Source organism: Synchiropus splendidus, chromosome 4 (assembly GCF_027744825.2).
Source record: "Synchiropus splendidus isolate RoL2022-P1 chromosome 4, RoL_Sspl_1.0, whole genome shotgun sequence".
In the NCBI taxonomy this organism is placed as follows: Eukaryota; Metazoa; Chordata; class Actinopteri; order Syngnathiformes; family Callionymidae; genus Synchiropus; species Synchiropus splendidus.
The window spans coordinates 31,332,512-31,347,200 of NC_071337.1; the positions used below are offsets into that span (position 1 = coordinate 31,332,512).

Below are 14,689 nucleotides of genomic sequence, written 5' to 3' on the forward strand. Positions count from 1 at the left end.
CTTGTTCTCAAAACTTGATACCACATCCACAGTGTCCTCCTTAACTGCTCCACTTATGAACATGGATTTGAGGCACTGACTCCTCCCACTCCAGTTTTCCAAATGACCATTTATGTGACTGCAGGAACTAGGTTAGTGCACGTATAATGTTCACAAAATATTGAATTCCTCTGCAATGTCCTTTTTACTTCAACTCTAGTGCCTCCAGTGTCCAATGTAACTCGCTCATTATATAAATATCAGAATCAGAAAGTCAGTAAAAAACTTTATTAATCTCAAGGGAAACTGTGTTTGTGACATGCTCTATACACAACATATCACAATAAATAATAATAAAAGAAATAATATTATAAAGTGCAAAAAAAAGTGATACCAAAGAGCTTAGAAAACAATGTGCAACAAATGCAGTTCAAGAACAGAAAATGTGCCAAAATACCCTTCGTTGTATTTTTTTCAGGGACGAATTGTATGTTTTTATTGCCACAGGAAGAAAGGACCTGCTGTGGCGCTTGGTCTTTGAGATGGGTAGTCTCAGTTTATTGGTCCATGTGCTTTTGTCTAGGACTAGGAGCTGATGGAGGGGGTGGGTGATGTCCAGGATATCACCCACCTTAGTTTCTTAGTTCCTTCACTCCATAACCATCTCCAATGAGTCCAGTTTCACCCCCACCACCATATATATTTATATATTTATCATATTTATCATATATATATATATATATATATATATATATATATATATATATATATATATATATATATATATATATATATATATATATATATATATATATTTTTTTTTTTTCAACTACTAGTCTTATTTTAATACTTTGCCTGCTTTTGATTTAATTTCTGCCTCTTCTGGTTCTTCTTGCCTGCATTCAGTAGACAATGAAGAAATTTTGCAATTTTTAATATCTTTTTTTATGCTGGACTGTGTCATAAAGTTCCTATACTTGTCAGTAAATGCCTTTGGCGAACAGTCCATGCAAACCAGTGTCACTCCCGTCTGATTCCTCTATGCATAGCGCCATCCAGTTTTCTTGTAAATGGAACAGGTTTCAACATCCACCACAGCTGTGGAGATGAATGGTCTTTCACAGAAACCTAAGAGGTTCCCATACTTGTTTTTCAGGGTCACCATATTTGCAGTGACAACGATCTCTTGCCATTGTCTCTCTGTGTGGCTGTGTGTAACACCGCCCAGTATTCAAACACAGTCCCCCTTCCTTCCTTTGAAGAGAGTTAACACCCGAGTTTATTCGAATAGAATCGACAATCCTATTGAATGTTTGTGAATAAAACACTGGCAAATATAATTTGTTGTTGTTTTGTTTTTCTTACCTCTATGCCGCTGAAATTCTCTGAAAATATTTTTGTCTGAGTGTGAGAAACTTGGTGTCACGCGATATCCAATCAGCTGCCGACGCCAGCGTGACGTCAGGCCTGAGGCTGACATCTACAGCGGAAAACATCACTACCTCCTCCCGGATACCACTTTTACTTCAGTCTTATCACTGCTCCGATCGATGCGTAGTTTTGTAACGGCGGTACAGCACTGACTAGTGTTGTTGAAGGGTGCGTCTTTGTCGTCACTGACTCAGAATGCTTCAAGAATTGCAGCTTTTTTCGTACCGCGTGGCTGAAATTAAGCCTTAAAGTGTCCTCATGGCGTGTCGGCGCAATTTGAAGTAACAGAACTAGTCTTGCAACATTGAAATGTTCTTTGTCGGAGTGTAGCAGGGCGGCGTCTCTCCGCTTCGTGGGGAGTTGCCTCGCACACGGTCTTTGATACCCAATGAAGCGGAACTCAGGGAGCTTAGTTTGATCTCTTCATATTTAGTTATCACTGCCACACGATGGGATGCGAACTGCCTCCTGCTCCACAGTAACGAACTGAACCGGACCTCTCTGTCGCCTTAAAGGTAAGAAACTATTTGGTCCCTAGTGTTTTGACAGTTTCCCTGGTGTCTTATGTAGAGGGAAGCTCTCTGGTTGTATCCCCTTTAAGGGTTGGAGACATCTCACGTGTCATTTAGGCTGTGGCGTGGTGTGCTTTTGGTTTTACGGTGATTAATATACCCTTGTTGACCACTGGCTTCAATGAGATGTGGTCTGATATGTATATAGTCTGTTCGCACATGTCCTTTTCTGCATAGTGATTTTGGAAGGGTAAACATGGACGGCTGAAGGTTTCAGCCACCAGAACTGTAAACAGCATGCCGTTAGTATATCGGTACTTAACGTGGTAAAACCTACTTATTACTATTTTATTACAGGAAGGCCTAAATAAGTTTGAAGTAGACAAAAGTAAAATGAGCTTTAACATAATGGAACTTGAACAACAGTGTATATAAACTGTCTCTGTGACTCATGTGGATCTGTGACTCACACATCCACCTTCTGATGCTTCCTGAATCATTCTGTTGCAGACAGTGTTGCACACTCGTGACCACGATGAATACAAAGCTGAAGGTCCTCGTCGTCTTGGTTCTGCTGACCACCGTTTGCTATTTTGTGCGAGAACGTGTCCTCGACTATATCCACCAGCCTCTGCCTGACTTTTTGGCTGACACAAAGTCCTGCCCTTGTGACATCTGTCTGAGTGAGAGCAGCGCTTGGTTCAGGCGATGCATCAACAAGTCTGTGGAGCCAGTACTGTCCACCAGAAGCAAACTGTCTGAGAACGACTTTAACTGGTGGAAGGTAAGTTGGCACAGCGTGTGGGTCAATTCTGCTTATTGTACACTGAAATTTAATTTAAAAGCGTTCAATACTCGAATAAAAAGAGTGTAACAGGCTTTCCACCAAGGATAAATCAACATTATGTGATTGTTATAGTGTATTATTTTGAGACTCAGCATGTGAAGGCCTGTTTTTGTTTTACTTATTCTACCATCTGGAGTAGTAGTTGAAAAAGTGCAAGCACCTTGACAGCATGACTTCTTCAGTTGACTGTTCCACTGACTATGGTGTGTGGAGAACAAATGTACAACAAATATGGTCAGTGTTTTTTAGCATTCTTAACCAGTACACATCAGGACTTATAAAGGATATCGAATCTGCTATTTCATATCTCAGCTCACCACGCCAAGATTGTTATTCCACTCGTGTCATTTTGAATGCTACAAATGAACTTTGTTGTACACAGTGACCGAAACACTGCAGTCCAGTCTGGCCTTTGAGACTAATACCTTTTACTATGTACTTCATGTTCTCTTGTGACGCACACCTGGAGGTAAGGCATCATGATTCCACTGCAACCTCCTGTGCCTCTTCAGTTACTTTGGCAAAATACACGGTGTGCAAACATCTTTAAAGATTCCCGGTCAGTTGAATTTGTTATGGCTCAGATAAGAGACATGACCTAAGGTCAGTGATTATTGCAAAATATTTGACGCCATTAAAGTCAATCTCCAGTAGGGATGGGCGAGTAACAGAAAATGAACTGTAGCTGAAATTGAGAGTTTTCCCCTTTTGTGATTCTCGCTCAACTAGAGCTTCCCACAGCAATTTTTGCCTAGTACTCCTTGATTAGTAGAAGGAGTAAGTTTAACACTTGAGGCAAATGTTTATTTTCATTCCTGAATCAAACAAGAATGAGGCTTTCTTGTTTGTTTATAAGTTTGTTGTGACCCAGAGCTGTCCAATAACATTAAAGTTGACATGGTATTCCAACTTTCAACCAGTGGAGGGACAGCAATCAGGGTCCTCTACACCTGAGGTCTCAGATTCAGAGTCAGTGTCTCCGATGGCCTCTCCCTCTCATCCGTCCTCATTTGTAGGGCAAAGTCTTCAGGGATCCTAACTGGCCTCCTAGGAGCCATGTTACTTTAGATTCATAAAACTTTCTGTTACCTACCTAAATACAGTACAGTTAGCCACAAAGTAAGTAAATCGGTACACACACACATTACACGGTCATACCTACATGTATGTCGCTGTGTTCAAATTCACTTTTGTGTGGTGAGGCGTCAGATGTGTAAATTGAGGCTAGTGGTTCATTCTCAGTGGTTAAACACTCACTAAAGAATACATCACTTTGCCGTAGCTCACAAAATGTATCATGCTTCAGCCTTTGTTGATCTCCCTGGTTCTATATGATGGTTTTGTTGGTAACTGGTGATACACTCAAACTAGTAAAACAAGTGAACAATATAGCAACAACGTCTATCACACAATAAGACATGGACGGTTTTTATTCACATTTCATACACATATTGCATACTGAGGCACCAACGTAACATACCAGTCGCTAGGAAAAGTCGGCTTGGAATTTAAACTGAGTATAAAAGTAACTCATCATTTTGCATAGGCAGGAATGAGTTATCTGTTACCCACTTATGTGAGACATGTAGAATAGAGACATACAGGAACATTTTCTCTACATTCTATCTCACTGGCATGTGCATATATTTGTGTTCCAATTGTTGCATGAGGAGGACACTGAACTTGAAACCGTTGTTTACAGCGGGAAGTGCTGGCTGCAAAGGCTTTGTTACCTGCGCTTCATGGTCCATTAAAAGATCCAAGTAGTTACCTATGTGCAGCAGTAGAATGAAATACCAGAAATAGCTGAAGTATGTAAGAAAAAAAATGACATTGTGCTTTGTGAATCCAGTGTCGGTGCTCCGAACAGCCCTTATATGTGAGGTTTTCTATTGTCTTTTCTGTCACAGCTTGTCATGTAGTGGTGGTTGGTCTATACCAGTTGAGAACTGCTTAATGACTAGTGAGACGACAGCATCAGACAAGATACCTGCATCCCAGATGTCGTCCCATACGTATAATAAAGTATCTCCAAACTATCCCAATAAAGTATCCACCTATCTGTATATACTCTCTCTCTTATATTAGTCCTAATTATTGGCCCTCGAGCTGTGGTCCTGCCCTCTCTGCAAACTTTAAATTAGCATGTGCTGTTTGATCCGTGTAAACGTGGAAGTTAATAAAGTAGGTTGAGTTTATTTCAGTTGTAAAAAATGAACTTTGTTCTACCACATCACTGTACTTTTTGTGACAATTGTGTCTACAGTCTTTGTTGCCTGGAAAACAGTGGAGCATTGATGTCAACCAGTTCATTTCATTTTACTAAAATAAACTTGGTAGGTAGCATGTCATCCTTGAAAACAATGCAAATCCTGGAAGTAGTCAAAAATATGAGTGGGTAGTTTATGTCAATATATACAGTCCTAAACCCAAAGAGATGAATGGCTTCAAACATCAACGTTAGGCAGCCATATGCCATATTGTTTTACTTCAATCTACCGGGATCTACATTGTGCTTCTTTTAACCAGCCTTGTTTATGTCAGCGTTTACAGCATGAGCGTCGTGACTTCAAATTCTACCAGGACACTGTGGCCAACCTGTTCAAGCTCTTTCCATCCCCTGCGGATGTCACTAAACATGGACCCAACCACTACCGGACCTGCTCAGTGGTGGGGAACTCTGTGAATTTAAAGAAGTCAAAATATGGACTACTCATCGATTCCCATGATGCTGTTCTAAGGCAAGTCTGTGAAATCCATTTCCCGTGCCTGTAGTGTTTAGGGTGACTCTGAAAATGCCTTGGATAACCAAAAAAAGAAACCTGTTGGACAGCTTTGTTTCTGTCTTTAATTAATGATGAAGAAGGTTTGCATGTATGTCTCCTCTGGACCAGGTTCTTGCAGTCAACTACACAGAGTCCAGGTGTGTGCCTGAAATCTGAAGTAATGTTAGATTTTCAGAAAGGTATTCATTAAATGTTCAATCTTGTCAACGTTTGTGACTCACCTGCTTACACACCTGGAGCTGGCATCCTCCTGAGAAGTCATTGTTTGAACGCACTCTCAAACACAACACAATGGAATGACAAATTGTTTGGTTTTCTACATGGGCCAAAACAGACAAACACAAAGCCTCGTGTCAGCTGAAAATATCAGCGTCATGTTGCTGTGTTTTGCATTGCTTCAAACACTCTGTGAAATTGCATGTTTGTATTTACAATTGGATGTTTTAAGTTTGTGTGTTGTTTAACATGATCAGTGATGAGTCAGTGTTATCTGCATTTATTAAACCATAACATGATTTGTCAATAACACTGACTGATTTGATTGGCAAGCATCCGAATCAATGTGGTGCACAAAGTTTTCAGAAATAATTATTATACTGTGTACAGTGTTTGCGCTGTAAGCAACAACACTGACTTTTTCCACAGAAAAATGTTCCTCAATGCCATTGTGTGTTCTGAATGGTTCCGAATTATATATCACATAGCATTTTTACAAAGCTGGCTGTGAATGGAAGTGTGGAACCTGAATGGATGAGGAAACTTAAAACTGGATGCAACTGTGTGTTGGATGCCAGACTGTGTATTCAAAATGGTTGTTCTGCTTCTGTTAGACACTTTGCATGGTGAAGTTGTGAAGTTTCAATCAATACAACAATGACATTCATTATTCATGTCTTGTGAATTATTCAGAATGAACTCCGCTCAGGTGAGAGGCTATGAGGAAGACGTGGGGAGGAGAACCACTCATCGAATCGTGTACCCTGAGAGCGCCGTGGACCTGGACAACAGCACTCATCTTGTCCTGTTTCCATTCAAGATTCAGGACATAGAGTGGGCCAACAAGGCTTTCACCACAGGCTTTTTTGGGAGGTGAAGTTGCTCATTCATTATGTAAACAAGTTGGATTTGGTCTTCCCAAAATAGCGCCAGCTAATCAGCCACTCCCTTGTTTATGTAGTTTATATGGTTATGGGTAATACACCTGGCAATTCAGAGACTACACACACCAGCTGGTGTGTCTGCTGTCCAACCAGAAGAAGAGCGTTGTCACGCACCTGATCCCATATCCTTCTTTAGAAAAAGATGAAGCTTTGTTCTGGGGAAAAAAACCAAAAACAAAAACGTGCATAGTGAAACTCCGGTCTCAACAGGGAGGCAGACTTGTCTCAGCTTGACTGCATGGTGCTTCCTAAATCAAAAGGCATTTGCACAATGAAATTCAAATGCAAATAATGACAATGCTGGATTCAAACCAAACTTGTCGGGGAACAGGAAGTGTAACAAGGAAGGAATATGAATTTGTCTTCATGTGGACAGAAAGGCTTATGCGTCTTCAGTTGATGCTATGTTATAATGACACATGGTATGTGAGGTAAACCCCAGGATCTAGGGTGCTCTACAGGTACTGTGTGAACATATTCTGCCCTGTTCTGGGGCCAGAGAGAACCGTGTCAACGCAGCAGATTCCTGCCATATTCATCCTTCTGCCATTGTATCTGACTTGGTTCAGTCTGCTTCATCTTGCTTGAGCTGATGATTCTTTCCCCTCAGGTCGTACATGCCTGTGAAATCCAAGATTGTAGCCAACAAGAATCTGGTTTGTACCCCTTTATTGTGGAAACATACGGCATCACATCATGGTCGGATTTGGAAAGGCATTGTGTAATTTACAGGTGATGGTGATCGATCCAGCGTTCATGAAGTACGTTCATCAAGTGTGGCTGAATGGGAGGGGCCAGTATCCATCCACTGGCTTCATGGCATTGATCCTTTCTTTGCACATCTGTGATGAGGTGAGCTCACCTTTGTGTGCGCAGTTACTCAGCCTTCAAACACCCATTAAACATCTCATTCCATAGCTGTTAATATTCAGGCGCTGAATCCCGTTGGTGTGGTGCTAATATCTAACTGTCGCCTTGCACTTATGCCACCAAATATGACCTTTAAGACCATTTGGTGATCAAAGAGAGATCATTGAGCAGCTCCTCCTACTAAACAAATACCTTTACAACATCAAGAAGGAAACACCATTTTAATTGCTGTGAGTGGCAGAGGGCTTGGCGAGGACATGAGAACGACTTTAGACAGGATTGTGTTGAAAAATTAGTTTCAAATGACAGAAGCTTCCCTTTTTCTCTGGATATATTTGTTCAGTTATTTATACACTTTTCTGAATATTTCAAATCCTCTGTCTTGCCCACGAATCTGTTGGTTAGTTTTTGTTTTTACCGTGTGCCAACTTTGAGCCTTCAAATACATTGTACTTTCATCGCCACATCTAATCTAATGCTTTGCTCTGTAATATTTTTTTCTTACTCATATGCTGAACCTTCATTCTAGTTATGCACCCTTCAATATCTATATTTTTCTCGACTGATGTTAAGTATTAATCCCATACCTGTTGAGCTATTGTGAGGTTACAACAAAACATGGTGACTAAAAACAAAAGCAGGGAGCTGACTGCCAAGCCAGTCGGCTCAGTGTGACGACATCCTTAAACCTGTTGGACTACATTTTGTTTTCACAGCAAAACCGGGGCAGAGGTGCTCACGATCATTCACATCCTGGGATGTGAATGTGTGAGATGCGTTGGGAGATGACTTCCCGTGTGGACTGTGATTTCGCTCACTTGCACTCTGATGCTATTTTGGGCGAACTCAGTGTCATGTTTCTTGTGTCTGTCTCCTTCAGTTGTACGTGTTCGGCTATGGAGCGGACAAGGATGGAAACTGGAGTCATTACTGGGAACCACTTCGAAACCTGCACCTTAAAACTGGAATACATCCTGGATCACACGAGTATGAGCTCATCAGGTTGCTGGACAAAGAGAACAAAATTCACTTTTATACAGGCTCCTGATCCACCAAATGAAAATGGGTCACTGGAGGCCTTAAAAGACAAGATGTGGCTGGACAATCTCTCCGTGGCTTTGAGACTCCTTCACCCTCAAGTGCCGTCTCACAGGAAGTCAGAATCAGGAATGTTCAGTCACATGAGCCTTAAATTGAGTTAAATCGCTTTCTGATGCAGGTCTTTGAAACTAGCTCTGTCCGACCGCTTGGCTGTGACCTTAATACAGATGTACAGATTTTTATTTTCATGTTCGAAAGAGATTATTTATTTGTGAATGAAAAGCTCATTTCGGGGAATATAGGAGTAGAGCAGGGGTCTGCAACCTTCTTTCTAAATGTGTGAAATTTATGAAGATTGGTTTGTCCTCCACAATGAATTGTCGTCCCAAGATTTGCCTTCTTGCCTTCTAGCCTTCTTCACATGTTCCAAATTCTGATTGAGTGCACTCTGTTTGAGCTCCTGTATGAACAATATTGTTGTCCAGTGTGATATTCGTGGTGCGATGTGATGCTTATTTGGACTCTGTAGTCTGTTATGACGCCTAATATTCTATACACAAAAGAATGTGATACAGGTGTTGTTCAACACTGGGAACTATGTGTGCAATACAGTATTTTATCAGTCCATTTTGTCATATCCATGTAATTACACAGTGCCATGTTGTTGGTACAACATCAGGTCTTGTTCATTCCTGGAAAGGATAGTGTCATGTAAAATGGTGTCTTGTATTGTCTTGGTGTTGTTCTCTCACCCCTCTGAAAGGAGTTTGACCACTTGTTACTGAAAGGTTCCGTGCTCAGTGGGCAGGTGAGAAGAGGGGACGGTTGCAGACCCCCCGAGGATGAGATGTTTGTTTTTTTTTCATGGAGACATTGTATTGGGTACACAAATGTGTGGGCTTGTCTTTTTGCATGACTTATGGAAATCACCTGTGACCTTAAATGCGACAGAACATTTGAATGTTTTTCCAGCTGACTGACAATCTGACAGGAATTATAAAAACGACTTTGCTTTTAAGGTAATGATGTTATTTGGCCTTTTATTAGACTAGATACCATGTCCTTTATTCACACAGTGGGGAAATTCAACATGTCACAGTAGCTACAGGCAAAGGCACCGAGTACCACAAGGAATGTGCCACTGATAAAGTTTGCGACTTCAGGTATTGTGGAAACATTTTTAAAAAATGGATGAACATGCAGTAAATATTTAGACACTGGAGTCTGACAATGTTGCACTTTCTCTCGCTAAATCATTGCACACAAAGTCAGATGTTCTAACTGCCCCGTCACTAGTGACGAGCATGTGAAGATTAACAGATTTCAGTTCAAACAGAGAATCTGCCCTACAGTTTTCATAGCAGGACGTTTCACTTCCAGTGCTGTCGGCAGCAGGAAACAGCTCAAGGCTCCCTGAAATTCCATTTCTTCTCTGACTCAGCAGTTGAATTGCTAGCTTCTTGTTGCAACATGCCGCACGTCTGCGGGCTTCTTTTTTCATCCCCGTGAGGGAATGATGAATTTCAATTTCTCACCAACGCATTGTTAAGTGCCATAATAAAAACAGTATGAGGTCAGGTCATTGGGGCAGCAAATGAGGCCCAGACTCCTGTCTCCCTAGAAAGCACCTTCAGCTCTTCCAGGGCAATAAGATGCCATTCCCAGGTCAAGTAACAGACGTCTTACGAGCATGTCTGGTACACCTCACTAAGGAGGCGTCCTGTGAGGTGTCCAAGCCGCCTCAACCAGTTTCTCTCCACTCTGAGCGTCGTAAAGACCTGGTAGAAATGTACTTAATAATAGTCTGTCCATATTGATCTTTAAAAAAAAAAACGTTAAACTTAAGTCTCTTGAGGATTTCTATCAACTCAGAACTGATGAGTTCTGCATCGAAACAGTGACTGGTTGCAGATCATCCATGCAAGAAAACCTATCTTATCTTGTCTAGATTGAATTGTACCTCTCACTTTGCAGGCTTGATACAACTTAAATTTCTCTAGAAGAATTTACCATGGGAAACCCAAAACAAATGTTATGAGAAATGGTTTCGCTTATGATAGTTAAAAACTTGCTGAGATGTTTGCAGAGCTACTTCAGCAGTTGAGTCTCCAAAGGATGTCAGAGCTTCTCCCCTATCTCTGACAGAACATTCAGCAACCAAACACTTTTTAGCTGTGCAAACATGTTCTTTTGGTGGCCAGCCGTTTATCCAGACACTAAGTTTGCTGGCAATAAATCTTTGGGCCCCATAACACGTGGCACTTCAGTGTGTTTTCTGATATCTGGCCACGTTTCCTCAGTGACACCTGAATGGTTTTTTCGTGAGCTCCAGAAACTTTGCATCCTCCTCTCTCCGTCTGCATGTGCACAGAAAGAGTGAATTTGTGTTTGCTGACAGATGGTGAACGTGAGGGAGTCCTCTGTCCTAATGCTGTCAGAGAGATGTCATACTGAAGTTTGGAGTTGTCAAATCTGCCCATCCAACCAGCGACGCCACACTAATAATTGACATCTCTCTTGAGAACATTGAGCTGCTGCAGAATAAACGCCAGGACAATAACCTGCTTACTAAAAATGGGGGAATAAGAACTGGTTGCATTTGACCTTTGTCAGTAAATAGTTAACAACACCACATTTGTTAAGACTACAGGGCGAAATGTGACAGATACAGTGCCCACGTGACGTACAGGCACGCAATACATGAGGCGGCTACTCCACACTAGAGGGCAATCTTTCCAACCGGGTGAATGCAGTAAGTCGATGGACGTGAAACTGTAAAGTGGTAAAGTATTTAAAGTACGAACTTCACCCCTTTATTTAAAAAAAAAGTCGGGATTTTTTCAATGTGTGGGGAAAAAATATTTTCATGGCTTAAAAATGCACCATAAATTCATTGAAATGTGTGAATTTCATTCATTCGCTGTTGTACCTTGGTACACGTTATGTTATCTCCCTCACCAGACGGTTGTTCGACTGTTCTTTTTCGACGGTTGCTCCTTGAGCTCGCGCTGACAGATGACGCCCCGAACGGTAACAGGAGTCGACAGGAATGAAAGACCCAGGTGTCAACGCGGAGTCGCGAGATAAGACCTGCGGCGGTTTGAAAACACGCACGGGGTGCCAAACCCGCGACACAAACCCGGATCATCTATCAGCACTTAACAATGCCTCGCGAACACGAACCCATACGAACACGTATCCCCCTCGTTTTTCCTTTTGTTTCTCTTTATTACAACAGTTATACCTCACAAACACATACACAAGTGAATTAGAAAAACGAACTGGTGACTTACCGTGCTTATTTTTTTAATAACACAAGCAGGAGTTGGAGGTCTGTACTTCTAATAACGCGTATGAGAGACCGAGTGATCCGAGGTGCAGCGCCATATGGAGGATCCCCGTCCGTCCGACTCAGAGGTGAAGCTTCCCCTGAGACCTCACAGCACTCCGCGCGCCCCCTGCTCTTTCTTCACTTCTACTGTCAAGACAATCGTTTCTCGCAATAGTGCGCGCAGAATCATATTGAAATGTGAACACTGTCATGCGCTCTTGTACGCTAGTGCTAAATCATAATAAGAAAATCATGATTCGACCTTTCAGGACAGGAGATAACCAACCATGAGAGCTGTAACATAGATAAATAAAGAAAAATGGGACATCATTTCACCTTGAAGTGAAGATTACAGTGTTTACCATTCACTTTCTTACATCATTTGGAAAAGTGAATAAAATGAAATAAAATAAAAATCTATATCAGGAGAAGAAATGTGTGCAATTATGCCTCAGTTTCATAGATCAAGCTGCATTTTATTTAAATATGATCGACATATTTGAGCAGATCTGTCTGGAAACCAAGACAAACCATTTGAATATCTAATAGTGTAACAACAAAAAAAATGAATCTAATGAGTGGAAAGTGAATAATTGAAAGCAAGGCTGGAACACTTTTCCCACAGACTTCATCTGGGTGAAGCGGGGCAAAGAACATCTAATAAGCGCACCTCACCAGGGAGCAGAATGGCACAGCATATAATTCAGTGTCATTTCCTATTGTGTATAGTGATGGGGAAACCTGAGGATCAGGTTGTATGAGATATATACATTGTTTCCTGAATGCTCCACAATGTTCTTACACAACGATTAAATGGCTGAGGTGCCCTGACAGAATCCAAATTTTACTGTCAACATCCAACTTTAATTTTGATTCTCAATATCAGCAGGTGAAATCAGTGTGATGCGTTTAGCCTGTTGACAGACGTGGCGTCTAAGTGTCGAGTTTTTAACACACTATAGGGAAAAGAGTGTCATCTCAGGAATTGGGTGCGAACAAACGTTGGGGATGTTCTTCAGTACAACAGGGCTGCTAACTCTCCAACATATTGAGGCTTCTCACTTGCACAGTTGCATGACTTTGACCCCCTGTTGTGTGAGAGTTGGTGGCCCCCGCTGTACCGTACCGTCTCAACATCTCAGGTCCATTTGTGGTAACATCAGAAGGCAGAGGTGCTAACTGGAATGCTATTCATTTGCTCAAAGGTGTGCGACGTCATGGGTCACACGGTTCATGATAAGGTCTAGAGAGGCTGACAATCCATCAGTGCTAAGACGCCCCAGTAAATGTTTGCCCTTGATGCAGGTGATGTTACTGGGTTAAGGCTCACATTGTCTCGCCAGAACAATGACACGTCAATCAAAACAAGTCACATGTCCTCTCTACCACACACACAAAAGAAATTAATATTTCATAATGAAGTGTCTTCATTCCAAAGGGATCAAAAAATGGTTTCCCTTAACCGTGACTGGCTCCTCAGTCATCGACCTTGGAAACTGAGCTGCTCTCAGTTGCACATGCTAATCCTGCCACCTCACCTTTCGATCTTTCCCTTCCTTCACCAATTCCTCAATGTCTTTCACACTCACTTCGCTCAACAACACATCCCTGTCCCTTGTGGATCGCACCTGTTGCATCACTGGCCTATGCCGCCTGGCAACCATCACTCCTGGCACGAGCCCATTCTCTTTAAGGCCGCCTTTGTGCCCATGATGCAAGTCTAACTGTGACCTCCTCCCTCCACTGTTTGTCTTCTTTTCTTCTCTTGTTTGTCTTTGTCTTCGTCATTTGCCTTTGTCTTCCTATACCTTGATCTTTGACCGTGATGTGCCGGCCATGCTGCCTGAGAACCTTGAATTTTATTACTTCCACCTGGAATTTCATCAGAGATCCATGGCGGACCCCCAGCCGATTCACTTTGTAGATTGAATGACAAATTCCTCTTTGTACAACCCATCATGAGTCAATTCTCTTCACAAGTATCTGGTTGATTCACCTGTGGTGACGATTTTGCCGTGATCCTTCCTTGTGAAGAGTTGTTCATGTGGAGTGCAAGGCAGGACTGGCGAGCCAGTTTTACTCTTTACAAATGAACTCTTACCACTGGCGGGGCCAAACACATATATTCTCTAAGCACCTTCCTCATCATCATCGGTGCTCATCTGAGATGCTCTGCACCGCACCACCTGCATTGCCTGGAGGCAGCAAAAAGGTCAATAAAATGGCTCTTCATTATATATGCTTATCCAGCATTTGAAGCGGTTGACACTCAACCAACCATTCACACACACGACCAAGCAGCTGGAGGCTGTGACGCAGCGCATCACCTGAACCACCAGGAGCAAACTGGGGTTAGGTGCCTCCCTCAGGGACACAAGGTGGTTCACTGAAGATGCATGTATGTAAAAGCTAAATTCAGCAAGATTTTTTTATACAGAATGAGAGAGAGATGGAGTGGACAAACGTAGAAAATTACAAATGACTGGAAAATGTTGACCATGAAGACCAGTCAGCTAGTTTTCAGCTGACATCACGTGATTGGTGGAGCTCTGGTCGACCAATCACAGGCCTCGATGCCCGAGTTGGTAATGGACATTGAACTGCATATGCTCTGCCACGAGTTCTTAATTTGCTTTTTCAAGTTTATGACACCATCTCCGTGTGACTCAATACAAAAATCAACTTCTTGTAAATAAGGCATTGCTTCCTTTATTGTGGGTTTCATCCCCAGT

General features: G+C 42.0%; 1 protein-coding gene across 1 annotated transcript; it reads left to right on the top strand.

Annotated features, from left to right (window-relative positions):
• Positions 1-1,475: 1,475 nt before the first annotated feature.
• On the top strand, positions 1,476-9,803 carry LOC128758211 (CMP-N-acetylneuraminate-beta-galactosamide-alpha-2,3-sialyltransferase 1-like). Its single transcript, XM_053864133.1, has 7 exons — positions 1,476-1,925; positions 2,433-2,706; positions 5,314-5,510; positions 6,465-6,644; positions 7,326-7,371; positions 7,448-7,567; positions 8,466-9,803. Exons 2-7 carry the CDS (start codon positions 2,458-2,460, stop codon positions 8,631-8,633), a joined length of 960 nt encoding a protein of 319 aa, XP_053720108.1. The 5' UTR covers positions 1,476-1,925; positions 2,433-2,457; the 3' UTR covers positions 8,634-9,803.
• Positions 9,804-14,689: the final 4,886 nt, after the last annotated feature.